Source organism: Scylla paramamosain, chromosome 6 (genome assembly GCF_035594125.1).
Source record: "Scylla paramamosain isolate STU-SP2022 chromosome 6, ASM3559412v1, whole genome shotgun sequence".
Classification (NCBI taxonomy): domain Eukaryota; kingdom Metazoa; phylum Arthropoda; class Malacostraca; order Decapoda; family Portunidae; genus Scylla; species Scylla paramamosain.
This window is the reverse complement of record NC_087156.1, coordinates 14448316-14475789: the sequence shown is the minus strand read 5'-3', so window position 1 is coordinate 14475789 and position 27474 is coordinate 14448316. Positions and strand designations below refer to the sequence as shown.

At 37.3% G+C, this 27474-nt stretch overlaps 2 protein-coding genes across 5 annotated transcripts in view; one reads left to right on the top strand and one right to left on the bottom strand.

The window, feature by feature from the left end:
• Positions 1–21799, top strand: part of LOC135101324 (arf-GAP with SH3 domain, ANK repeat and PH domain-containing protein 1-like) — a 48046-nt gene extending 26247 nt beyond the window's left edge. Inside the window, exons 9-21 of one of the 2 annotated variants that reach the window (XM_064005149.1) lie at positions 648–809; positions 1073–1153; positions 1858–2001; positions 2322–2434; positions 2725–2828; positions 3362–3391; positions 5569–5716; positions 6355–6651; positions 7317–7427; positions 8606–8798; positions 11042–11380; positions 14519–14664; positions 15533–21799. In XM_064005149.1, the coding sequence (XP_063861219.1) occupies positions 648–809; positions 1073–1153; positions 1858–2001; positions 2322–2434; positions 2725–2828; positions 3362–3391; positions 5569–5716; positions 6355–6651; positions 7317–7427; positions 8606–8798; positions 11042–11380; positions 14519–14664; positions 15533–15742 (2078 nt within the window). In that variant the 3' untranslated portion in view covers positions 15743–21799. The remainder of the gene's footprint in view (positions 1–647; positions 810–1072; positions 1154–1857; positions 2002–2321; positions 2435–2724; positions 2829–3361; positions 3392–5568; positions 5717–6354; positions 6652–7316; positions 7428–8605; positions 8799–11041; positions 11381–14518; positions 14665–15532) is intronic. The other variant, XM_064005150.1, reaches the window with a different exon arrangement.
• Positions 21800–23800: 2001 nt separating this feature from the next.
• Positions 23801–26636, bottom strand: LOC135101325 (DNA-directed RNA polymerases I, II, and III subunit RPABC1). 3 transcript variants are annotated; one of them, XM_064005152.1, is made up of 5 exons: positions 26485–26636; positions 25390–25726; positions 25000–25104; positions 24272–24408; positions 23801–24132 (listed from the first exon to the last, which is right to left on the bottom strand). In XM_064005152.1, exons 2-5 carry the CDS (start codon positions 25630–25632, stop codon positions 23985–23987), a joined length of 633 nt encoding a protein of 210 aa, XP_063861222.1. In that variant the 5' UTR covers positions 25633–25726; positions 26485–26636; the 3' UTR covers positions 23801–23984. The 3 variants fall into 3 exon arrangements, with proteins under 3 accessions (XP_063861222.1, XP_063861224.1, XP_063861223.1); XM_064005154.1 differs by having other exon boundaries at positions 26596–26620; XM_064005153.1 differs by lacking the exon at positions 26485–26636 and adding an exon at positions 26327–26350.
• Positions 26637–27474: the final 838 nt, after the last annotated feature.

Here is a 27474-nt window from a genome sequence, read left to right as displayed (position 1 = left end):
AGGATGATTTAACTGGTAAAAATTAATGGAGATGTGAAGAATTTTAGATGAGCTGAATTAAAGACAAGTAGCAGATATTGAAACTAAGGAGAAACGTATATAAGAGAGAGAGAGAGAGAGAGAGAGAGAGAGAGAGAGAGAGAGAGAGAGAGAGATGAGAGAGAGAGAGAGTAAAAAAGTTAATGAAAGAATGTTTTGTCAAGAAAAGCATGTCATACTTTTATTATGTACATTATATAACTTGACAGTCTGAGAATGAGCAGGATCTTCACATGTTTTCATAGAGTCATGTTGAGGGAGGATGTCTAAGGATCTTTAAAGTGGATGTTTAATTTGCTGAGATTTAGTGAAGTCGTCTGTCATAGATTGTGTTATTGTTTTATCCATATCTAGTCCAGCCCATTAATCAAGTCAGATGTGAGGAATGGGATATGTTTGTTATTGTTTGTTATGGTATAGTAGGGATAAACCATTTTTCATAATGGGCCCTGATATAGAGAAACAAACTCTGTACAACTGACCCTCTCACAGTGTGGTCAGTCAGGATTGGTCCTCTCCCTCCCTAGAGATTAAGGCACAAGAGAATATTTGTGTGTGCAATTGTGAGTTATTACTAGGATCACTACTATCGATTGTTTATTCTCCAGGAAAAATGCGAAAAGTATGGCAGAGGAGGAGATGTGATATACGTGACAGTGTTCTATTCATCCGACATTCAGATGAGACCAAACCTCCAGTCACGGTGCCACTGCTTACATGCCAAGTTAAGCGTGTTGGAGATGACGGCAGATATTTTGACTTGGTGTCATGTAAGTACACTCTAATAATGAGTTACTTCCAGGCTATGCAATATATTGATATTAGCAAAATTACCAGGATGTCAGAAATATAGGTTCCTTGTGTGACTTGTTTGTATTGTAGGAATGTGTAGCTAGGATAGAAAGGCTGCTTTTACATCTATTTTTCTGGTCACCTTTTACAACACTCAGGAAAGGCAGACATGAAAATGTAATCCCTGTATCTTGTGGATGATTTCACTGTAATACTATCAAAAAACATGTCTTCTAAACAGATAACAGAACCTATCACCTAATGGCTGAAGATGAGGTAGAGGCAGATGCTTGGGTGTCTGTTCTTCTAAATAGTAAAGAAGGTAAGTTGAGTACTTTATTTTAGTGTAATAGGCCTTTTTTTTTCCAGTAAGCCTTCTTTATAATCCTTTTGTTGCTCTAGGCCAGTGCCCCTCTTGCATTAAAAAAGTTTCCATTGGCTTTTTATTGTAAAGTGAGAGCTTTTTTCATGAACTCTTGTGCCAGTATTTATAAAAGAGTGCCAGTGTCAACAATAAAATCTCACTCCTTGACTGCTATGGCATCCCCTCAAGCTTAATAAGATTATCTTGTGCAGGCTTACAGTATCATTTTGAAAGGTACCACTGACAGCCAGAATAGTTACACTGGATTTGCATGTCAGGAATAGTCTTTGTAAGAATATTGTATCTCTCTCTCTCTCTCTCTCTCTCTCTCTCTCTCTCTCTCTCTCTCTCTCTCTCTCTCTCTCTCTCTCTCTCTCTCTCTCTCTCTCTCTCTCTCTCTCTCTCTCTCTCTTCCCTTCCCCCCATCCTGTCATATTCCTTTTCCTTCAATGATCTTTCAAAATTTGTGGCTGTAATGCCTTCACTTTTCATCTATTATGCTCCTGTGCTCCAGTCCTTGCTAATGGCATGTCTAGTACAGTCCATGTGTCACACCCTGATGGTGTGAACAAACCTCATCTCCATTTTTCTGCTGTAGCAAGACAAAAATGGATAACATATTTAGACGACATTGTTATCTACAACTCCTCTTCCCATTTGAGGTGCTCTCCAGAAAGCGCTCTGTGATGACACTCCTGGTCCCTCTCCGCCTGACTCGGGATTCAGAGAACTACAACAGAGAATCATATCTTATGTCCGAGGGTTACCTGGTAACACTCTCTGCTGCGACTGTGGAGGAACCAATGGTGCGTGTCACAAGTGTTTCATACTTCACTGTGGCCTCTGAAAGCAGTCGGTTATGGTGTATCTGAAAATTAAATCATGATTGTTGATTTTACCAGAAATATTAAATGCCTGAAATGAAGTAATAATAATTGATATAATGAAAAATTATTGAGTAATAGAAATTTTATAATGATTGTTGATTTCATCAGAAATATTCAGCCCTTAAAATTAGATAAGGTTGTTGACTTAAAGGTGACTGACTTACCTTACGTACCTGTTGATTTATTAATAACTTAGATTGTTCGCATTCCTTTTGGATAAGACATGATTTTCTCTGCAGATGTGACATGGCTTTCCACAAATTATGGTGTCATGGTGTGCATAGAATGTTCTGGAATTCACCGAGATCTTGGGGTTCACATTTCCAGAATACAAAGTCTTACCCTCGACAAGGTAAGATTCACAAGTAGTATTAAAAACAGCTGTGATATCTTGTTTTGAAGTCATCCGTCTTTTATCCTCCAGTTTTAGATGATCATTTTTATCTTTCTATAGAGACTGGCACTTCAGTTTCTTTTTTTTTTCATACTTTTTATTGCCCTAGGCTAGTGCCTCTCTTACAAAAATAAAAAATAAATAAATCATTACTTCTACCTAGTCCATTCAGTTGTTGGTGTTGTTTTGGTGAACTATAATGACCTGGTGTGTGTGTGTGTGTGTGTGTGTGTGTGTGCACGTGGCAGGTTGGGACAGCACAGCTGCTGCTTGCCCGCCACATGACCAACAAGTCCTTCAATGAGGTGACAGAGGCAACAGCGCCCAGGAAACCGGAGCCCACCAGTACAATGTAAGTATGCCATCTCAATAGACCAGTGAACTTTATAATCTCTGTGTATAAAGTATGCTTCAAGGAATATTATGAATACTACTGTCAACTTCCTATTGCTTTTGTATTACCTACTTGTAGTATCTTTTGTATCTTGTTGATTTTCTTCTGTGAACTGAAATGAAAATATGATTCATATTTGGATTCATTGGATTTCTATCAATTGTATTGGCTTGAGTATGTGGCAGCATCCTATTGGAACAGCTGAATTTTTAGGAATAAGTAAGTCTAACTTCTCCTTTTTTTTTATTCATTATTTTTCTTTGCAATATGAAGACTGATTGGTACAGAGTAACTGGTGTTCCACATACTGGTGCTATTTCTTTTCATGTTTTTTTTTTTTTGTTTTGTATGTTACTGTTGATTTGTATATAAACAAAAGCTGGCTGCTATTCACTATCATTGATCTCCATGAAGGAAAGATAAAAAGGAAATAAAACATTGAATAGGTGATTGCTTATTTTCTCTGACTATATGAAGCTTTTTCTACTCAGTGACTCACGAGAAGATTGGCTAAGAAGGTGGTGAGTATGGCTCTCACTTCCAGCCAGGTCATTAGGCAGCAGCAGGAATCAGAAAGCAGACTCAAGTTAAATGATTGACAGATTAAACAAAAGTGAATGAGGAAAAAACTACTAAGAGTAATCAGTCACAAATTTTAATGCAACTGAATTTGTGCATTACCCAGACACTCACTGTATCCATATGAGTCGCTTCTTGCAGTACTGCTTTGATTTTCTGAAATTGTATTATTTTTGTAATATAAGTCACCATCTCCTTTGTGTTTCTAGTTTAAGACAAAGTATTCAGTACAGTAGTGATTCATAAAAGCAATACCTAATGATCTACCTGTCAGTTGTGTATAAATCTGCTTCTGATGCCAGTTCACCTGTTGCATTAGTGTGGCAGTTTTCATGCTGAGGCAGCAAGGCAGTGCAGGTGTGGCATGGACCAGTGGTAGTGGCTAGAAACTTGTGGTTCATTGTTCTAGATAGCTTTTGTTCATGAATGTCTAGATGTTTGTTTTGTTGTCTTTTGTTTTCTTTTTTCTTTTTTTTTTTTTTACTTAAACTGTTAGAGCTTTGTACGTAGATGGTGCAGCTGTAGCCATGACGGTACAGTACTTGCTGTTTTTATGACTTTGCCTGAGTTTTGTTATTGATCTCTTAATCTGGTCCTACTGCATTTTTTCTGCTAACCAAAACAATGTTATTTTTCTGCTCTTCTAGAAAAGGAGTTATTGAATAATGGTATTTGATCCCTATGAAAAAAAAATTCTGAAATTTACCACCACATAATGAAAAGTGTAACACCCATTTCACAAAAAGAGAAATTGGTTACCTCTTAAATCAGTAGTGCAGACAGAACACGGAGAAGAGTAAAAAGTCTTGTAGAGCAAGACTGAAAGAGGACAGTACCACCACATCCTTGACTGCTCCAGTTTTGCTTTGCCCACTGAACAATACAAGCAGTACAAGACACCATTGCTGCTGTCTATATGAGAGAGTGACCCATATTCTGAAATGCTATGCTCTCTCATCATGACTGTTTTCAAAGACCAGAGAGATGATTTGACAGGTTTCCAGGAGTGTTTCTCCAGTTAATAATGTAGAAATCTTGTTAATCTGTCTCTAAAACCATATAAAAATCCTTTTGAAAGTAGTGGAAGTGCAGCACAAAAGTATTTCAGAATATGTTCCAGTGAGCCAGCAATTGCTTTAGTGAATAAAAGATTTCCTTCATATGACATGGATCTTTGGCAGTCAGTGTTATTGTGGTGGTGTTGTGATATGTGGAGTATTATTGCTGGTAATGTTTGTAGGTGCTCAGTGTCAGGCAGTGTTATAATAAATGGTGTGCAAATGTGTGAGGAATTTATCATGGCAAGTATGGTGAAGACTGCAGGAGGTGTTGTATGATGAATAATGTGTGATGTAGTGTGTGGGTGTAGTGTGAGTGTTGGTGTGTGTTGGACAGGACTGTGCTGGGTGCTGTTGTTGGACAGGATTGTGCTGGGTGCTGTGTATGGGACACCCAACACAAGGTCTGTGATGACCACCAGGTAGGGTGCTTCAAGAGTGGTGGCTGGTTGGCTGTGTGTGGCACTTCTTCCCTAAGGAAACTTTAATTCTGAACCATTAATATTATTGTTTTTTTTTTTTTTTTGTGTACATGCTCCACCCTTCAAAAAAGTTATCCACATAGAAAGTCATATTGTTGTATTTTTATTTATGTTAAGCCCACTTAGTATAGCATTTCACTTGTCTTTGCATTGTTTCATAGAATACATGCATGCATGCATGTTCATTGCAACTCTGTTATTTATTTATTTTTTTATTTAGTTAGTTTTTTTTTTTTTTTTTCAGTCCAATGGTAACATTTTATTGGCAAAAAGAAAATTTCTGTGGCATTAATTAGGATTCAGTATTTTCTCAAGAAATTCTCCCCAGTGTTTATGATAGTTCATTTTGAGCTGTGATGCAGTAAGTCTACATTAGTGTTATACCTTATGGTTTGATCTTTGTCCCCATAAAGCAGCTAGGGATACTGAACATTACTGTACTCAATATTTTGACCTTGAAAAGATGAATGAGTCAATATAGAGTGCTTAATGTGGCTATCATAGTTACATTGTGTTCTTTAACTTTTATTATGAATATTACTTTTGATGTAAGTAGTTACATCATTATACATATTCCAGGGACGAGAGGCGAGAATTTATTCAATCCAAATATGTTCGTCGAGCATTTGTGCAGCCAACCACTGCCACTCCTGAGGAGCTGCAGGACCAGCTGCGGGAAGTCATCATTAACAATGACCTTTCTGGTCTGCTTCGAGTATATTTCCAGGCAAGTCTCTTCTTTCATTCCATTATGGCATGTCAGGTTTGTGAAAGGAACTCATCTAGTGTAGCTGTAGTGTAGTCTAGTACAACATCTCTCTCTCTATGAAATCTCTCAGATGAGGGACCACAGCAGAAGAGTCTCAACTTGATTCATCCCATGCCTTTCATGTGTGCTTACTCCAGTCATGTCCAGTTATTCTCCCTCTCCCCCCCCCCTCTCTCTCTCTCTCTCTCTCTCTCTCTCTCTCTCTCTCTCTCTCTCTCTCTCTCTCTCTCTCTCTCTCTCTCTCTCTCTCTCTCTCTCTCTCTCTCTCTCTCTCTCTCTCTCTCTCTCTCACTATGTCTCATTCCTCAACATTATTGTACTGTACAGGTGCTAGTTATTAATATTATAATAATAATACTTTCGGAGGTTTCTTTGGTCACAATCACTCCAATATTTTTCCTAGCTGTTTTATTTCCAGGGTGACTGGCTGCTGCCCTGCAGAATCCATTCATAACCATCTCCTCAAGGGAGGTCTGTGGAAAGCAAATCAAATAGATACATGGAATGCAGAATTTTCCATTCATTAGCAGCCATTTTTTGTAGAAGTAGATGGTATCTAAAGATTAATACATATTTATTTATATGTTTTTTTTCAGGGTGGGGATTTAGGATTGCCACTGACAGCACTGAAGGAATGTGCTCTTCATGTAGCAATATTCCAAGAAAACGGCACCTCACTCCCACTGGTGGACTTCCTGGTTCAGAACAGCCGCTCCCTGGACCGGCAGACAGTGGAGGGCAACACTCCGCTGCACTACTGTGTCATCCACAACAAGCCAGAGTGCATGAGGCTGCTGCTCAGGGTGGGAGCAAACCCAAGCATAGAGAACAACAATGGCAAGACCCCTCTGGACATTGCCAATGAACGGAATTGCAGGCTGCTGGAAGACATGGTATCGGACCTTTCTTTGTTTGATTACAATTACTGCAGGATGATTGCATTGACATGAAGTGTGTGGAGATGGTAGTGGATGGTAGAAGGATGAATGCAACTTTGAATGAAGATGTGCATGATAAGGTAAACATGGTATATGACTTTCTTTCAGTTTGATTAGGTTTTAGAATGACTGCAGGATGATTTCATTGATATGATGTGTGTGGAGATGGCAGTAGATGGTAGAAGGATGAATGTAGCATTAAATGGTAACTATGGTGCTTGAGGAGATAAACTCTTATAAAGCTTTGTTGAGGAAAGATTTATGGAAAAAATCAATGGCTGTGTTTCATCATTATTGAATGTATTTTATATTTATATTTTATTTTTTTTCTAATAGATTTAAAATAGATTAATTCATAAGTGAATAAATAAATAACTACAGTAATGATAGAAGAAATTATACATAATCTCTCTCTAATTCCTCCCTTACAGAGCCTCTGATATCCTTTAATAAATTAATATAAAGCATTGTGAAGGAATAAAGGTTTGTACATATCTGTCTGGATATCAGGAAAGCAATCTAGCATGGGGAGTCCCAGACAAGGCACCACACATGAACAAATCATTCACACTCTTAGCCCCATTAGTAGTCAGGCTTCTAATTGCAATATACATTTTCAGCTGAACCAGGCCCAACAGCAGAGGAAATCAATGTTTGAGAATGTGGAGTATGAATGGAATCTCTCCGATGATAATTGCACTGACATGTCAGATGATGAGGAAATCATCAAGGTGGGTGGTGGCGTTCTTCATCTGTGGCATCTATTTATTGCTCAGTTTGCCTGTGTTATGGGTGTGCTTCAAATGTGCTATGGTTTTCTTTCAGGGTGGGACTTGTGTGTGAGTCTTTTGTTTTATATATTGTACTTTTGTTCAGTGTTCCAAGGTGTGTGTGTGTGTGTGTGTGTGTGTGTGTGTGTAAAAACCTTCATATGTATTGTATTATTTCTAATCATAACTGGAGGAATTAGAGCCAAACTGTAGAGTTGATGAGTCAGCTGTAAGTGAGTAGGATTAAAACCAGTAAAGCTGTTGGTTGTCTTTCTTCACCCAGGTTACAACTGCCACCTAAGTTACAACTGCACTCTGTTTAGTCTTTTCTCTACATTTTAAATTTTCTAAAAGTCTTAGCCCTATTGTAGCCTGGAGCCATATTAACAAAGATTTTTAAATAGAAAATTGGGCTCAGCACAAACGTTATGCTTGGTGTCATGCTGAACTTCCCAAATAATGTTGAGCCTGGGGGGTGTGTGCTTACCCTTTTGCTTAAGGTTAAACAAACAAAGATGGCTGACTAGCAAGTAGCCTGAGCCCACCACCTCAAGAATTACCAGCTCCATAAGGATATTCTCAGTGTCCTGAGTGACTCTGAACTGTTGAAAAATATATAGACGACCTGCAAGAGTATTGTTATGACAGATTTGGCTGGAGATCCCTTGGAGAACCTCACAGAAAGGAGTGATACACTGATTCTAGTAATAAAAGTAATAATAGAGTCTAATTTAGCCAGTGGGTTTTACAGCAAAGTGTGAATGCAATGCCAGTATAAGCTTTTTGCCTTCTATAACACAAGTAACTCCAGACTAAATATGTATCAGAAAGACATTGTGAAAGGGAACTACAGCTTCAGCATGAAGACCATTGCAAGTGTAGGCATGAGCATAAGTACAATGAATAAACCATGTATGCTCATGCCTATGCTGGTACAACTCTTTCTCTAAAGCTATACCTATGTTATATGAGTTTTCTCAGCTACAGTATCAAGAATGCAAGATAGCATATTTCCTAAAAGCTATAAAACCATTGAAAGCTGCATACTTTACAATATGAGCTGCAGTTGTCATATCATTTGCAGTGAACTTTCTAATTCTCTGTGATTTATGCATTTTCATTGTATTTGTATTTGACAGCCCAATGGCATGGCTACACCAGAGAAGGTGGGGAGGAGTCGGCTAGTCAGTCTGCCGGGCTCTGGGTCACCCATCTGTCAGCATGGTAGTGACCACCACACCAGCTCAGAGGACCACAGCCACAGCGAGTACCGCTCTCGCTGCTACCGGGCCCAGCCTCCCCCTCCTCCCCCTGTCTCCTCTAATCCTACATGTGAGTTTCAGCTCAGTACTTGTATCATATTATCAGCATATTAAGTGTGTGATTACTGTCTTTACTTTTACCTAAATTTACAGTACATGTCCAATGTTAGTAGCAGATGAAGTAGTGTATGCAAGGCAGAATATCAAAAGATATAACAAAGAGAAAAGAGTATGTGAGGAACATCTACTCATAAGTAAAATAAATAATATAATAAGATTATAAGTTGATCCACTGTACAGCTCTCTTGATATATATATCAATTTTTGGTTAATAAGAAGAGAAGGTCTCACATGCAGAGACTCAACAACAGCCAAATGGATATTCCTGCAACATAGCAAGTCATAAACCCAATCATCTGTTCAATGGTTTGGGTGAACAGTTACCACCTGCTCAAAGCTGATAAAGCTAATGCCACTAATGCTATGACTGAGTTTTGCTGCTTCTTTTGAGATTGCTGTGATGCACTACAAGCACTGCAAGATACATTTTAGCTCTTTCCAGTTGCTGCCAATATAGCCACAGTTTGAATCCCTGTCATCTGGACTTACTGTAGTCACAATTGTCCCATCATGCTTCTCAGTTGTTCTGTTTTTGAGGCAGTCATCTGCTGCCCCATGGAATCTTGTTGCAGCCATCCACTAGGGGCAAGTTCTTGGGAACAAGTGTTGGATGTAAATAGATTTATTGAAATTGGTGCATTCATTGACAGAATAGACACTAAAAAATGTCTGCAACCTAATGGCAATGGAGTTTGCCCAAAAATTCATCATGCTTGCGTTTGTGAAGTATTTGAGCCTGACATATGCCAGCAATGTTCAGAACTCAACATTTTTTTTAGGGAAGAAGAATTTCAAGATTAATGAGAGTAGATACTATATAAAATTCATTAAACAACAGAAATACAATTCTGTTTTACATATTTGATAAATCTTTAAACTGACTGTTTAATTTGTCACAAGTCTTCATGCTGGCATTACAAAAGCTTCACTTCCCTGCAGTTCTGATATAATTTCTGTAAGTGATTGACTTTATTCAGTTAGTCCACAGTTTATATCATAAAGGTACTGCATTACATCAACACAACTATATACTGCATTAATGCACTCATTCACATAAGAGTGGGATGCTTCAGAGTAATAAACCATCCCCAGTAAACAAAGGAGCACTACATGGTTATTGTTCACTACTTTTCCATCTCCAATTTAAATAATCTTTTAAAATGCATGAAGATGTATTGGGTATTTGCTCTGCAGCATTTACCAAGTATTACTGTGTGTCTGACTCATTGCTGTACTACATGTATATTTCCAAAGATTATCTGGATTTCTTTTGTGAATGCTCTTGCAATAGAACCTTTGTATATGAACAGACACACACTTCTTCAGATTTAAAGTTATAAGCTGTGACTCCGAGTACATTCATTGTTTTCTTCACTTTCAATAAGTAGAATAGTAGAAACCTTCAGCTTAGATATTTATTCATGCTCTGACTTTATGGACATTATTTTGACAGAATCCATGGCCATACTTTTCCCAGGAAAACTGGATTCTTCTACCTAGTGAATGGGTTACTCCTTTTCATTATATAATTTGTCCCATAATATTGATATTGAAACATCAAGAACAAAACTAGTTAAAAATCAGTATGAGAGTTTTGGTGAAATGTAAATAATTTGTTCTAATTATTATTTGCACAATAACTTATGCAATATTAATGTTGAAATTCCATATTATCAGTTATAGATTTCAGTAATAGTGCCTTGCATATTTATAGAATGCAATACTGAATGTGAGCTATAGGGATCTGATATTTACTAAGCACTCTGTCCTGACAGCTTCTTTGGTCATTTTGAGATCATTTTAGTGCATGGTTTATAACATTCTAAAATTATTTTTTCATTCAATTTTTAAAAGTAACCTACTGCAGTAATTAATACTCTCCCAAATGATCTTTAACAACCATTAAATGTTCAAGGCAAAAAGAAAATCTTTTGTGTTTTGAAGATCTACTGCAGTCATACAGCTTATTTTAAGCTTATTAGCTTAGTTACCGCAAGCTTATTACTAAATTACATGTGGTTAGTACAAGAACTATGATGACGAAATCTTCTTCCTGGGAAAATTAATCTTCTTTTGTTTTATATTCAAAATTACAAACTGCCAAAGGTTCTATTGTATATATTATATGTCATGTTTACCGTAAATGTTTGACCAGTAACTAAATGTCCTTTACTATCTTGTGATTCCCCCTAGTGCCACGCTCTATGACAGAGAAGAGACCAGCACCTAAACCCCCAGCTGGTGTATCCCACAACTCCTCTTTCTACCTCCCACATTACTCCAGCCATTCCCGCACGCCTTCTGACCCCATGTTGGGCCCCCCTACCTACCACCCAGGCCTCACTCACAACAACAATAATGGTGGTGGGGGAGGTAGCCTTGGAGGGATAGGCCACAAGAGGAGTCCATCAACTGATTCTAGTAATAGTGTGTTCTTCCCTCAACCTTCCTCTTCTTCCAACAACACCACTACTTCTTCTGGGACAACACGCTTCTCTCTCTCACATAACTTGCCCCCTGAAGCTACATCAGGTGAGGTGATTGGGATTCCTCAGACTTTTCTTGGCTTTCTTTTGCTTCAGTAGTCTTTGAGATCCTTATCTTGGTAATCCTACATAGATGATCTAACAAAGTCTTGAGTAAGGCATCTGCTCCCCATTTCCTGAATCTATTTTCTTTTTCTCCTAAACTTCCATAGAATCATAACATGCTCTCCTTAGTTAAGCAATTTAGTCTTGAATCACTAAATTCTCAGCCTAGTATATGGATAGACAGCTAGGTTTGTCTGTTTGTCCACTGTACTACTGCTTGTAAAGTGTGTGTGGAGGCATGCTGCAAGAAACCACAAGTGGTCTTCACCACATTACAAACATATTAAACAGGCAGTGTCTTAAAAGAACCAGCTTATTATAGTCTCTTTTTATCTGAATTTTCATAAAGTGATAATATGTTGCTCTGTTGTTTGTCCAGAGCAGGAGTATTTACAATGGTTTGGTGGCTAAGGCATATTAGGGACTGGTGAGAGATGAACTAACTGAAGACCATCCTGGGGAAAACAGGAGACATAGAGGCTCTGAAGAAATAGACTCATATAGATCTTCCACATTGATGATACATAGCAATTTTACCCAAAATTTATATATGACATATTGGGAGAATGCATATTAACTTCTCACTAGATCCTTAAATTTAATTCAGGGTAACATGAAGTACCATTATTGACAATATTAGTCTTGGCTTTTGTTTCTTGGACTGACTTTAAAGAGTAATTTTGCAGGGAATGTTTAGGGTGTACTGCCATTATTCTGAGAGAGTATGCTGATACTGGTAACTCAATGATGAACAGGAGAGGGATAAACTTTCTGCTCCAGGCCTTTTTTTCATCCATTTCTAACTTTAAACAGCACATTCAAGCAAAGCCCTTCCCCTTCCTTACTAGGCAGTGACTGTAGTGGTGGCACAGGACAGAACTGACTTCATTCAGAAATGTTAAATTATATGCTCAAAATATTACTCACATTCTTGGCTGAATATGTAAGATCAGAGAATTTCACATTTGCTTTTGCATTTAAGATGTTAGCCTGTATGCTTACACTTCAGTTTAATCTATGAAAGCTTTATTTTTATGCTTACATTGCATTCAGATGCTATTTTGTATGCACAGCTTGATGCCAATTATGAAGCCAAAAGCTGCAAGCTGTAATGATTATGTTGCCCTCATAGGTTGCATAATCACATGCAAAGTGATAAAGCTGGTTCAAATATTGTATCTCCTGCACAGATATATTTTAGAAAAAAATGGATCTTTATTTCAATTGCTAGTTTGCTGTGACATTTGTAGAACAGCTGCTTCAAGAATCCTTACGAATAACACTTTTGATGATCAAAGTTAGCCACAATTGGTAACAATAGTTGAAGTGTGGTAATAGAGTATGGTATGTGCATGTCCTTGAGGAGCTATGGATATTTTTTAGATCTTATTAACATTGACCATGCAAGGCTTGGAGTTTATGAGGCATTTATATTCAGAGACAGATGGATGGAAGACACAAATATGATTATTTTCTACAAACTGTAATTGGTATATGTTTGCATGTAGCACAATGTACAGTGTTGAGGACTTTCAGATAGTACACAAGATGATATTTCAGCAGATGATGAAAGCCCAGTGGTATCCCCAGGTTTGATCACCCAGGGCTGTAACTCTGAATATTGCAAGTCTGGTCCTGGGTATTTTCATCTGGAAAATGGAGGTGCTTTTAGCAAAACAAAACAGAGCTTGCCTCACAGAAGTTCCAGGCAAAAATGACATGGCCTTGGATCTTTTGATAGGTAGAGAAATTCTTGGCATTGACCTGTGGGACATTTACCAGTGTGTCTCCTCATGCATGCTGCTGAGGAAGGTTGTTTTGGCTTTAACTTATTTAGTGTCCTCAGTGCATACATGAAAGATAACCTGAGAAATATGAAAAGAAAGGTGTCACATAATTGGCATTAAGTTGTATTTATTTCTTGACAATCTTAAGTAATTCTGTATCTTATCCTTTTTCACAAAGATGGTAGCCTACACCTTAGTTTTTCTGTGTTTGCATGGCTTCAATAATGTATCCACTTGCTGCTATATTGTTGCTAGTCTTTAATGATAATTTTATTTTAGACTGAATTCTTTGAAGATTGATGATAAAAAAATATTAATTTACATATTAAATCTGAATATGAATGAAAAGTAATGAGTTGAACTCTATCTCATAAATTATATTTCAGTATGCTTAATTGCACCTTGGAAGAGTGGATAATTTTGCTGACTTTATATTACACACACACACACACACACACACACACACAGTGGGAGTAACAGTTACTGAAAATTTGACTCTGGACAGACACATTGATAAAATTACTAGTGAGACGATGAATTTGTGAAAAAGAGTAAGAATGGCATTCTCATATTTGGATGAAGGAATGATAAAAAAGTTGTTGATTTCTATAATAAGATCAAAACCATGATTGGAATATGCAGTGGTGGTGTGGTATCCTCATACAAAGAGGAATATTGTAAAATTAGAAAGAGTACAAAGAGCAGTCACTACTAAGATGGTTCTGGAGTTAAGTAAGTCAATCTATGAAGAGAGATTAAAAATGTTGGAAATTCTTACCCTTGAAAATAGGAGAGAGAGAAGAGATTTAATAAACATCTATAGAATGATAAATGGTATGGAAAATGTGGGCAAAAAATGTTTTGTAAATTTAGACACACAGAGTAAGAAGTTGAAGAAAGTTAACTGTAGAAGAGATATCAAGAAGTATAGTTTTCCTCATAGAAGTGAGAACAAATGGAATGAACTCGGTGAAGACGTTGTCAATGCTATAACTGTCCATGCTTTTAAGACCAAACTGGATAGATATAGAGATGGGATACTATGAGATTACTCCCCTCCCATAAACCACAATTAGGTAAATACAACTAGGTAAATACACACACACACACACACACACACACACACACACACACACACACACACACACACACACACACACACACACACACACACACACACACACACACACACACACACACACACTCACTCACAGTACAGCACAAGCTTGACTATCCAGTTCAAACACACATATGGAAATGCACCATTCTAATCATCATGCCCACACACACAGGCAGTGCAAGTGATGGCCGGCCGCTGGACACAGACACTTCCCCATCATCCTCACCTCAGGAGTCTCCCAACACCTTCATCAATGGACGCTCTACTGAGTCTCTCTCCTCTCTTGTATCAGATGACCCCCAGCCACCTCCCAGAAGGGTAAGGTATATCTGCACTGTCTTACCCAGCTTAGGGGTATCATGGAAACACTGGAGAAATTGATCAGCAGGTAGGACCCTTTAGCCATGAGAGGCCTTCACTGGGGATCAAGCCTTTGTCAGAATGCTCACACTCATGAAAGTGCAAGTGTGTTACCTTTCTGGTCATACCAAGATGATGACCAAGGCCCAAGTGGATTTTGGATTGCCCTGCCTCTACAGTATGAGCATGCTTTGATGATTATGTCAGAGTAGATAAAAAAAGGTCCTCTGAAGATCCCAGTCCTTAAAGAATAGGGCCAGAAGGATTGACCTGAATTCAAGAAGTGTCTTGAAACCTCCCTCCTGAAAGAATTCAAGTCACATGTAGAAGGAAATACAGAAGCTAGCATGGAGTTCTAGAGTTTACCAGTTAAAGAGATGAAAGGTTGTGCACACTAGTTAACCCTTTGCATTAGGGAGGTTGACTGAATTTTGCTAGATAACATTTTTGCTTCAGCATCTACTCAAATTGTTAATATCTTAGCCTGGGAATTAATGGTTGAACTTGTGAACAGGAGGCAGTAAAGCATGTCATATTTACTAGCTATTGTACCATTTTTATCATGGCAAATTACACTACTTTTTATATTCACATCTATGTTACTTATTTAAGATGGATTGTAAACTGTAAGCTTATTATGTATAGATTACTGTGTTTGCATATTCTTTGTATATAATTTTTATAGACCAAGCTGATTATGTTTTGGTTATTGTTTTGATACTGATGTCATTTGTATTATTAAAGATGCCAATTTTTATTTTTTATTTATTTATTTATTTTATTTATTTTTATTTATTTATTTTATTTATTTATTTATTTTTTCCAGAGAATGGGTTCACTTCGCCATCGTAGGTGCCAAGCATTGTATGACTGTGATGCCGACTTAGACGATGAGTTAAGCTTTAAAGAAGGTGAAATTATCATTGTACTTCAAGCAGAAACAGAAGATGGTGACTGGATGGAAGGAGAGATTGAAGGCGACCCCAAACGTAGAGGGAAAGTCCCCATCAACTTTGTACACATGTTGACAGATTAGCAGGAAGCTCAACACTTAGTATGAACTGCATGTATTTGGCTTACCTATAAATCAGTATTCAACAGTGAGTATGAGTATAGTCTGACTGTGAATTTGTTTTAATGTTGCTATCGAAAGGAAAGTGCATATTTGTGATTAATCACATGCTGGTATACAATTGGTTGACTGTATCGACAACTGTGTCATCAATTAGGTATGTTTATATTTAGTTAAGTGGGTAGTTTTGTTAGCTTTTTATCCATTTTTGAAAATGAAAACACCTCATTATAAGACCATAATTAATATAAAGGACTCAACAGAAGTGCTTAAATTATATGAACAGTAACTACATACAGAAAGTATATTGTCAGAGATCAGTTGTACTTTGTGTTCCTTTCATTAGGTTTATGAGGAACTTCAGGTGGTGTAAAGTGGAATTAAGACACAAAGAGGATAAAACTACTCTGGAATAGGAAGCTCAAATTTGAGGCCATGCTCACTGATAGTAATTCTGCTCATAACAGCACCAAATAATTCTTTCCTGAGGGATATAATGTGGATCAGATTTAGCTCCTGCTCTCCTGTTAGGCAGCAGAACACAGGCCAGTGAAAGACTGAGGGATCTCCACTACTCTTACATCACTCATGAAAATGTATCTCAAGTTTGTCTGATCACATCTGTGTCCTCTCCTTATCATCTCAGAACTTAATGTACATGAAAATATGAACCATATATCAAACTGTGAACTTAATGATCAGTGAAGGAAGATATTTTAAAGTTAAACAATGAAGATGTTGACTTTTGGCATGGTTGAAACCTTATTGTTAACAGTATTTGTCTATCCTGATCTAACTTTCTGTAATTTATGACTACATTGTTACAATTATATAATGAAATGTTGATGATAACTTAGTGACAGGAAAATATAATGTTCTGAGTGCATGACCATGACTACATAACCTTAGAAGACAATGTGACATTGAGCTACAGTCTGAGGTTTATTGATCCTTTGACTCCAGGATTCTTGTATGAGTTTCTATGAGTTTTGCTGAATTATGCCAAGTGATCTGCAAACATTAAGGATACTTAGCCAGGCAGCATAATCTGTAGGGTCTCTGACAGTGGAAGTTTGTCAGCATGCATACATGTAGTAAGTGCCAACTGTATTTTCCTGGTAACTTCAAACTGTATTATGACATTCTGCCAAGTAATTTTCATTTATTTATTTATTTTTTTTATATCATTACTATCTCTGTATTTTTCTCCTCATTGATTCCCTTCCCCATCACTGCAAGAGGATGACATCCAGTGAAGTGGGAGGACAGAATGCTGGAATGTGTGATGTGTAAGAGAGAGAATTTGAACATGCAAGGAAGGAATGCAAGGACAGAAATAAGTGATGATTCTTCTGTTGAAACTTTCCAATCAGGGAAGTTCTTAGGAATAAACTTTAGATATAGGAAGATAGATGTGTTATAGTCATTATCATCATTATCATTACCATAGTCTTTATCTTTGCTGTCATCATTGTAATCATCAAAATCATTATCATCATTGTCATCATCCTCATCATCCTAAATGTTTTTTCCTCTTCCTAGCAAATCCTTCCAAAGGAGGACCCTGGCAGAGCTGTCCCAGTTAAACACACACACACACACACACACACACACACACACACACACACACACACTGACATCAAGAGGGAATCAAGAGAGCATGGAAGGAAACTTTTCTGTATGTTACAGCTAGGTGAATACACACACACACACACACACACTCAGTTTTCTCATGTATACAGCATCACACTTCTCCCTTCCATCTTTTCTTTTATGTACTAATCTGTTGTCTTCCACAGCAAAAGAAGTCTTCCTCTCATGTGTATCCATTATTTAATTTTTCACACCATCTTGAGATGTGTGTCATCATCCATGCTCTGTTTATGCCTGTACCATGTGAAGGCATGCTGCATCTCCTTGGTAATTCAGCAGCTTCTCCGACCAGTTGGCACTTGCTGCATATTGAAGAACCCTACAGCAAGAGCTTCATTGCATGTGTTTATAGGTCATCTTCTCTTGTTTGTTTACAGTAATTCAGTGATTGTGTTGTGATGGTCTGCTATGGAGCATATAGAAATGCAGAGAAATTTTACCTGAAGTGCAGGATAAATTAGGCATGTGGGAATCAAACTTCTGCCAGGACACTCACAGAAATGCAAATCCAACACCCTACCAATGAAGTCTAGATGATCACCAAGGCTTGAGTGGATTCTGGTCAGCTTTGACTGTCCTGTTACTACACTTCTTCTATGCCTGCACAATATATCTCTGTTAACAAACTATAAGAAGTTTATAAACCACTAGAATGGATGTACAAGTAGCAACACTTTCTTTTGCTTGTGCTTGTACTCAGTAAGATTTTCTCATGTATTATAGGGGAGGGTAACTGCTGTGCTTTGCTCAAAATATTCTTTTAATTGATATTCTCCTATTTCCTTCTTTTCTTTTCACTCATGTGGAGAAGTATCAACCATTAAATATGAAGTTGGAGAAAGGGATTGTATAGACATGTACAGTGATGGTCAGGAGTTGAATAACTTGCTGTACCATGGTTGTGTTGTGCATTTTCCCTTGATCTTAGGGCCTCTGACCTGCTGACTGTTTCCTTATAAAACCTGACAGAGGATAGATTCTTGGCAGATCAGAGGAGTGAAGATTGAGGAAAAACTAAGCACAAGATGAAGGTGTGGTATGTTATTCAACCTGAGACCATGACTATACAGAAAATGGATGTAGACAGACTGCTCAAGAAAGTTTCTAGAAGTGTAGTGATACATAAAAGTGAGATATATTTTGATGCCTGAGAAGAAAGTTGAACTTAACGTTAAACAAGTATACTAGGTTTCATCACAAATTTATAATGTTGAATGCTAGACAGTGTACTGCATATCCTTAAGAAAATACATTTGCTTTCTTTGGAATGTATCAAAGAATGTGGGAAAAGGTGATCAAAGTAGCTGTGAAATTAGCAAACTTTCTGCTCCTTCTCTCTCTCTCTCTCTCTCTCTCTCTCTCTCTCTCTCTCTCTCTCTCTCTCTCTCTCTCTCTCTCTCTCTCTCTCTCTCTCTCTCTCTCTCTCTCTCTCTCTCTCTCTCTCAACTATCCATCTCCTTAATCCTGCAGGTTATGAATCATTACATATTTTAGAGATATGAGCAGCCAGTGATGAGTTGGTAACTTAGAGAGTTGCTCCTCACACACTCAGCTTCTGAAGTGTCTCTGTGTGTGTGTTGTACTGGAGGTGAAGTTGTCAAGATATATCATGCTTGAGGTGTGCCAATATGTATCTAAACAAAGGGAGCAGTTACAACAGTTATTTCAGTAAACCAAAAAGACCATGGTATGAGTAGAAGTAAATAAAAAGTGCATAATATGAGCATTGGTCTTGTGTATAAGTATGAATAGTATTAAAGCTTTTTTTTTATTATTATTATTATTTCTTTCCCTCCTTGAAAGGGAGTGTGACTTTGTGTACAGATTGATAGGTAGGTTTTAGTTTTGAAAAATGTGATAATTTTTATTTTTACTATATTTAAGTCTTTGATTGTGTAAGTTTACATGATGTACAAATGCATAATTTGTCAATTATAAAATGCTTTTACAGTTATGCCCAAGATATATGGATGACATATGCCATATAGGCTTGTATTATTTCATGCTTGATTCATTTTTTTCTTCTCTCGAAAATTAATGCACATATTTAGTCAATGTGTTAGTTTTATTATTACTTGCATACATTCTTATGTTGTCATCTTTATGTACTTGATTTTATTGGACAAAATGCGAGTTTTCACTTCGGTGATTGCTTTAGAATTTAAATTTATATTGTTACTTATTTATTTTAACAAAATGCACTTGAATAAGATTTTCATAACATTATAAAATGTAGTATCATAATTGTCTGAAGTGTCTCATTAGTAATATGAACATGAACAAAAACCAAACATTGATGAGATGGTCTTACATACACATAAGCAACCACAACAGAAACACACAGGTCTCAAGGACTGGGTGAGGACTTGCTGCTTCTTTTGTACATTCCATGCACACTGACTCACTCTCTATTGTGGGCCAGGGTGCCTCCCTCCACAGAGAGGAGTGAGAGAAGTGAACACAGGTTACAAAACACTGCTATAAAACTTATTGCTTGTGCTCTGGAAAATAAGTTTAGCCATTTAAAGAATTTACTGCTCACATATACTTTGGATGACTTAGTGTAAGTATTACTGGAGCCTTACCTCACTACTGGAATTTCATTGTTTTCAGATATTTTGATACCAAATTTCTTTAAGCAACTGATGTAAAATTTCTTTAGTTACAATATGCACAGCTCTTATTAGTCATCCAAGACAGTTAATTTTAGATTCATGTTTTCAGTTTTACATCAAATTTACATTTTACCATTCTGTGTTGATTTGTTGCATTGCGAAGTAATGATAGAATCTGAACCAGAACCAATGAAAATATGCATACCGAAAAAAAATAATTCATAAAATTTCTGCTTTATTATTTTTACAAAGAGTATGCCATGAGTGATGAGAATTGATGTGTACAGATTGATAGATAGGTGTTCTAGTCATGGTGAAGGTGTTAAGTGTTGTGTTGGAGGTACATGTTACTGGGAAGACAATGATATAAAGCTTTAGGTGGCAATACTCTGAGCTCTGGTGACTGATGATGATGATGCACAAATGCAGTAATGTGTATGAGCTGTGTAGGAGTGGCATGAAATTATCTGAATCATCAACATGAACATTCCAAAACTAAATTATTATATTTTTCTAGAAATAAAATCTAAAAAGTTGAATGAATGCCACTGAAATGGCATCAGGTGATGTACAGTATGTATTCTGCTCATCAAAACAAATGCATTGGCATCTTCGCTCCCATTATTAGTGGAAAGATGTGGCAAATGTACAAGTTCTTCTTTATGAATTAAAAATGTATTTTGAAGTGAAATAGTTTGTGATCACAGCAAGTAAGAAGTGATTACATTTTGAAAGTTTGTTTTTTGTACAGCTGTGATTGAAATTATTTCAGAAAACATTGAACTTTATTTTCTCTTGAACTAAAGTCATGTACTTACTAAGTTACTGAAGAAATATTGTCAGGCTATCATACTGACATTTTCTTTAATGTTAGGTAAATCAAGAACATGCAGTTGCTTGCATATCTTCTCTGAGAAGCACAACTTAGTTTAGTTCTGTAAAGATACAAAAAGTCTTCCTTGTGAAAGGAAACGTACAATGATGTATATATATATATACATATATATATATATATTGATGCATATTTTAACTTATGTTCTGAATGAACCTCAATATTCAACTTAATGTTTGATAAACCATAAGTGGCTGGTCTCAGACATTACTTTTGTGAAAGTTGTATTATATCTATTTTTTTCCATTGTGAAGGCTCATATTAACCAGTAATTATGTGTGTATATATATATATGCGTATGATAAGTGTACTGTATAATGTTAATTAATGAAAGATTATTCAAATTTCTAGTTGTTCTTTGTATATATATATATTGTAAATAGTATGCACACACACACACACACACACACACACACACACACACACATGTATACATGTATATGCTTTGTGTGATGAATATTGCCTCTTTCACTATCTCAAAGACCAGCATGATTGTAAACAAACTGGATGTATTATAGCTAAGAATTAATGACTTGTAAATATGTATGAGGTAGCCAACAAGGACACAAAATTATCATTTTGCCACCAGTCTGACTTGTCAATATTGTCATTGGTTTAGGAATGAGCATCTATATTTTTCAATTAAACAAGAGAAAATTTCATCTCTGATATTAGAGTTGAGACTATTTGAAGGGAGTTGTTGACCCTTGTCCCCTCTGTGTGAATTACCCCTAAGCATGAAGGTGTATAATGATGCTCGCTGGTATGGATATCTCTGCTTACATTGTATTTGGCAAATCACAGTTGTCTCTGTGGGTTTATGTAGTAAAAATTTTAAAAAGGATATCTTCAAAATACAAATTTGCTCTTATTTATCCATTTTTTGAAAATGATGACAAATTGTGTATTGAATAAACTCCATGAGATTATATAAATAGATGAGGTGCTCCAGTCAATTCTCTACATGAACCATTAAATCCTTTGTCAAAGTTTCAGTACAACACAAGAATGCCAAACAAGATGAAAATAGTATTTTAAAAGACATATGTATGTATACGATGTGTTCAAAAAGTATCAAGACTCCATTTATTATTATACAGGATTTGCATCAAAACCTGAGTTGTGTCCCATACAAAGTATTCTTCTTGTGAGTCAATACATTCATTTTTGCAAGACTCACTGCTCAGAGCACCTCTTTAATTCCTCCTTTTATGTTAAGTGAAGCTGCTGTATTATATTTTCCTCAATCTCTTTCACATTTTATGATCTGTTTCTTTAGAAATGGAAATTTAGTTTAGGAGATAAAAATATCCCATTGAGGTGACTGTGGAAAATAACGCGAGTGCTAAAGTGAAATTATCGGACATTTCAGTGAAACTTGCTACATGACCAAGTTTGAGTGTGCTGGTGTGGTGCTGCAGTGACTGAAGGTATGAAGGGCCCAGAGATGATCCTGGGATCTCATGATCATTTAGTACTGTATGTGCATCACTGTACAGTCAGGAATATGCCCAACCATTTTCAGAATATCAAACATAATTCGTGTATGGTTACAATAGGATAAATACAACCAATCTTGATACTTTTGAACACCTCATATATATATATATATATATATATATATATATATATATATATATATATATATATATATATATATATATATATATATATATATTATCTTTCCTCTTTTGACAGAGAATTAGTAAAAGTTGTTCAGGAGGTTGAAAGTAGATAATATGAACATCTTTAGCTCCTCAAGCTGTTGCATCAGATAGGCTTGGATTACTTCCAGATGTGTAAATATGTAGTTTTTTTTTATTGTGTATCCTTTGTGTACTGAAGAAGAATCAGAGAGCATTGTAGATTTATACGTATGTATGTGGAGTTTGGAAGAATGGTGAAAATGATGAGTAGTTGTGAATTCATGAATGGAGGTGCAGTGTGTATGTCCTTCATGGGCAGGTGGGGAAGCTCTTCTGCATCTTGTTGCATTAGAGATCATGTAAGGGTAAGAAGGGTAAGGTGCAGTCATGATGCAGTAGAGGAAACCAGCTGAACTGGTTCCTGATTTTGAGCATGTGTGGTGTAATAAGTAATGTACCTCTCTCCCATACTGAGCTAAAATATGAGAGAATGGTTGTGAATGTGTGCATCAAGATTTCTCTCTCATTCCTTATCCAGAACAAGTGGGGTGCCATGCAAGTAAAACCAGAATGCATTAATACATTACGTATATAGTAGATAGTTATAGATTAACAGATAGATAGATAAATAGACAGGTAAATAGATATAGAGATAGATATATATTCAGACATGATTAAAGTATGTGTGTGTGTGTGTGTGTGTGTGTTAAACATTTTCTTTCCTTTTGTTAGTGCTCTCTGTGTGTAATGGTCACATGTAATTTATTTGTAATGGATCATCATAAATATATGAAGCTTATGTTGTGTTTATGACCTTTTGAATAAATACTATAAAATTAAAGACCAGTCATAGGCAATTTAAAAATTATTTTCATTATAGTGACATGGTAAACTACTAGGCCAATAAAAGTTCATTTGGTAAACTACTAGGCCAACAAAAGTTCATTTATACCTCACCAGTGCCACTCACACCAGGCACTGATCTGTTCATGATGTGCAGGGTGAGAGGTATGGAGATTACTCATGCCCTCATGAAGAGAAACACCCTTGCATTACTTGGTAAAACTTTTTTACCTTTCCTTGTTGGAGGTTTGCTTATGCTCACACTGTTCCTAGGAAAAAGCTCTAATCTTTTAAACCACTGAGCTACAGCAACAGTTATTATGTAGTTTGAGGTACAAAGTATTAATCATTTAAGTATCATGGAAAGAGAATATTTCTGGTATGATTTAATAATTTAGAAACCAAAAGAACATTAAATAATTTTCTGGCACATTATTAAAAAACTGAGTCACACTTAATTCTTGCTTCACAGTGATTCTCACATTTTAACCTCTGTTCTCTCTCTCTCTCTCATTCATTCTCCTCTCATTCATTTACTCTTTCATTTTCCCTCCCTCTCACACAACGAGACGGTAGGAAATGTAGCGACCAGCTGTCTCTGAGGGACGGATGATCTTCACCACCTGGCCACGTTTGAGCCCAAAGTACCGCGCCACAGGGTCACCTGCCTGTATCCTCATGAGCTGATTGTCCTTCAGTTTGTACCTGAAAATAGATTTGTTAGAACAGTGCTTACCATTCCTGTGGCTTCGTATACTATAGTGCATCATTCTTTGTCTTTTGGACCAGAACTGTTATGTAATCGCAAAATAATTCTCTCTCACATCCCCCTTCTACCTCATACCTCTGTAGCAGTTCTGTCTTCTCTTCAGCCGTCATCACCACATGCTCTGGCACCAACTCATGTTCAGTAATGTTGATCAGCAATTCAGACTCCAGGAACTGCTCCAGGATGTACTTTGGGGCCATGTCTACCAGAGCCTAGGGGAAGGAAAAACATGATGGTGGTGGTGTTCATAGTGATAGTACCAGTAGCTGTATTAGATATTAATACAAATAGTATGAGTAACAGTAATGGTTTTTTAGGTATGGAGATAAAGAAGTCACCTTGTGATATTACAGCAAAACCAATGACAATGTAGCAGTAATATGCATCAGAAGCAGGAGAAATCATGACAGTGCTGTGAAATTACACACAATAATCATTAACCTATATATGTACCAGGCCAGCAATTCCATGCAATGTCCCAAACAAAGCACCACACACTTGTACACACATCTTTCACACTCTTAGCTCTGTCAGCCTCTGGTGGAAAGGAATAGTCTCATGGACCATCCTACTTCATCCCAAGAGCTAAGGCATAGCACAGCCAGCCACATACAATGGTCCTACTTCATCCCAAGAGCTAAGGCATAGCACAGCCAGTCACATACAATGATCATGAAAGTAAAAATACTTCAATATTAATCTCTCTCTCTCTCTCTCTCTCTCTCTCTCTCTCTCTCTCTCTCTCTCTCTCTCTCTCTCTCTCTCATACACACACACACACACACACACACACAAACACACACCTGCTTAGCAGATGGTGACATTCCTGACTGGACAACAATAATAGCACGCTGGATGTTCTCTTCCTGCATGCGTGTGCAATATGTCTTGATGGTGCGGACTCCAACCTGCCAAAGAAACACAGACACATTAGTATGTGGTATATTATAGTTATGGTGATACAGGAGGAAATATGGAAGATATTCTTGTTATGTGTGAAGTGAGTTGATGTACAAGTCTACTCCAGTTGTTTCTGTCCCTTTTACCTGCCTTTGTGACTCTCATACTTTGCAGTTTTATTGCAATTCCATCCCTCTATCTCATTTTCTGCCTTCCCCTTGATCATCTTCCCTCAACCAGTTTTTTTCCTCTCTTTTAACACATGAATAGGCCATGTATAGCTGAACACACACCTTAGGTTCATCTGGGAAGAAAACAAACATCTGGTCTGTTGGGTCATCATTGTGGGCCACCAACACAATGAGGTCAGAGCGAGCAGGCTGTCTCTCAGATGGCTTCTCACCAAACTGCTCCTTGAACTGAGCAAGTGTCTGGTCCAACTCATCTTGTGTCACCAGGTACCCACGGTCATGACACAGCTGCATGATGGTCTTGCGGATGCGCCACAGCTTATATGTCTCAGCCTCATCATCCATTGTATTTGTATGCTTGGCTAATGTGACCTGATGAGCTTTTTTATTTCTTTTCTCTTGGTATTTTTAGCTTTATGAGAAAGTCTTGTTATTTTGTCTGAAAAAAAGAATAAAATTTGACTTTTGTAGATCAGGAAAATGCATAAAACCGATGATTAATTTTCTGAGACTTTCACATAAACATTAATCTAAACCTAACATAACCAAACTTAACCTTCAGATGAAAATACTCATGTTTGTTTCAATACTATCCTTATAATTTTCACTAAAGCCTGTTAAATCTGAGTCAGGATAAAGCAGCTGCCGACCCAGGAGACAGGAGGCATGGACCTGCCTGGATACAGTGGAGGTCCACCTCAGCTGCATCCATAGTGGATGAAATTATACAAAAGTAACAAAGATAAGTAAGACGCTTGGACAAGAATGCTTGGACTCATCTCCAGTTCTTTCCTTTCCTTGTGGTGCTTTAGCTTTTCTCCTCACACCATGTGCTCCCATAATTTCAATACCACAACAATAACATGCACAATCTAACCCTACTCTTCCACCTCTTATTTCCAGTATTTTAGAGTTGTTCACGGCACTTCTATGCCTACTGACACTGAACACTACCTACCTTACATGTGTCAAACCTTAATATAACAAAGAAAAAACAACTATTGAAAGTAACATACATAAAAAATCAGAACAATACTACCTAACCTAAATTATATTCCATCTTTACAGCATATCTGTAATATCCCAGCCTCCTAGCATGTGGTCTTAGTCTTATGTTGGCTTTGGGCAGTGTGATGTGCGGGTCTAAATTGGGCAGTAAAAGAAAGAAATATTGCAGCACCACGCCGCCTTGTTTACCTTCACTTTTGTTTTCTGAGAGCGAGTTGCGTTATATTGCCTTTACAACGGTACTCCCTCAAGAAAAACTTAAATATTAATAAAAATCCTCCACTAAAATTAGAATTGAACCTTTGCACAAATCAGAGAATTTTCAAATAGGCCTGGATGGCAGCATAGGCCTATAGGTGAACTGAGTTGGTTCCCGCAGTCACAAAGTCTTTCCCAATCAGATAGTTCGTGCGGGGAACTCGTGTGTGAATCGTCGCCAGGAGTAGGTTCTCATTCGTCACCCTCGTTTTGGTGATTTCAGATATTGTCTTCGCTTACGTATAACTCTGTTAGTATCTATTGCATTTCTTTCCGTGTTAATGTTTTATTATTATTATTATTATTTTTTTTTTTGTGTGTGTGTATTTATGTGTAAGTCTTGTATTTTTCTGTGTGTGTGTGTGTGTGTGTGTGTGTGTGTGTGTGTGTGTGTGTGTCATTCTTGCTCTCAGAGCTCTCTCTCTCTCTCTCTCTCTCTCTCTCTCTCTCAACTTCTGGCATCAATTGTTGGTGATGTTGGCGTCACTACTCGTAGATGCTGGTGAGGATACCATTGGCTGAGACAAATGACATTTATTGTTTCACCCAACCCCGTCATGCTCATGTCTGTGTGAATGAGATATCGATGCCGTTCGTGAGGCGGGTGGTCGTCGCATCGGTTTTGTGATAGTGGCTCAGGTGAGACTGCCTTATGTCAGTTGGCAGGGTAATGGTGAAGTTCTTGTGCTCTGTAGTTACAAAACTCCGTCAGAAGAATGTCCTCAGGTGCTATAACAGGGTTATGCAGCCGTTCCTGTAAGAAGGCGGCCCTCGATGGCAAAGTGCCTACTGATGCCAACCATGGAGTTCGTTGGGGCATTTTGCGGGTGCTCCCAGCAGTGCCGCCAGCACCATCAGCATCACCAGAATTATCAGGCCGCCAAGGGGATACTGAACATGCAGGGTAAGAATGACAGATTA

Coding starts and splice junctions, on each gene's coding strand:
- LOC135101325 (XM_064005152.1), bottom strand. CDS start 25,632: ATGGATGATGAGGCTGAGACATATAAGCTGTGGCGCATCCGCAAGACC. Junction 25,105..25,389: donor TCTTCCCAGATGAACCTAAG/GTGTGTGTTCAG, acceptor TTTCTTTGGCAG/GTTGGAGTCCGCACCATCAA. Junction 24,409..24,999: donor TGTCACCATCTGCTAAGCAG/GTGTGTGTTTGT, acceptor TCCTTCCCCTAG/GCTCTGGTAGACATGGCCCC.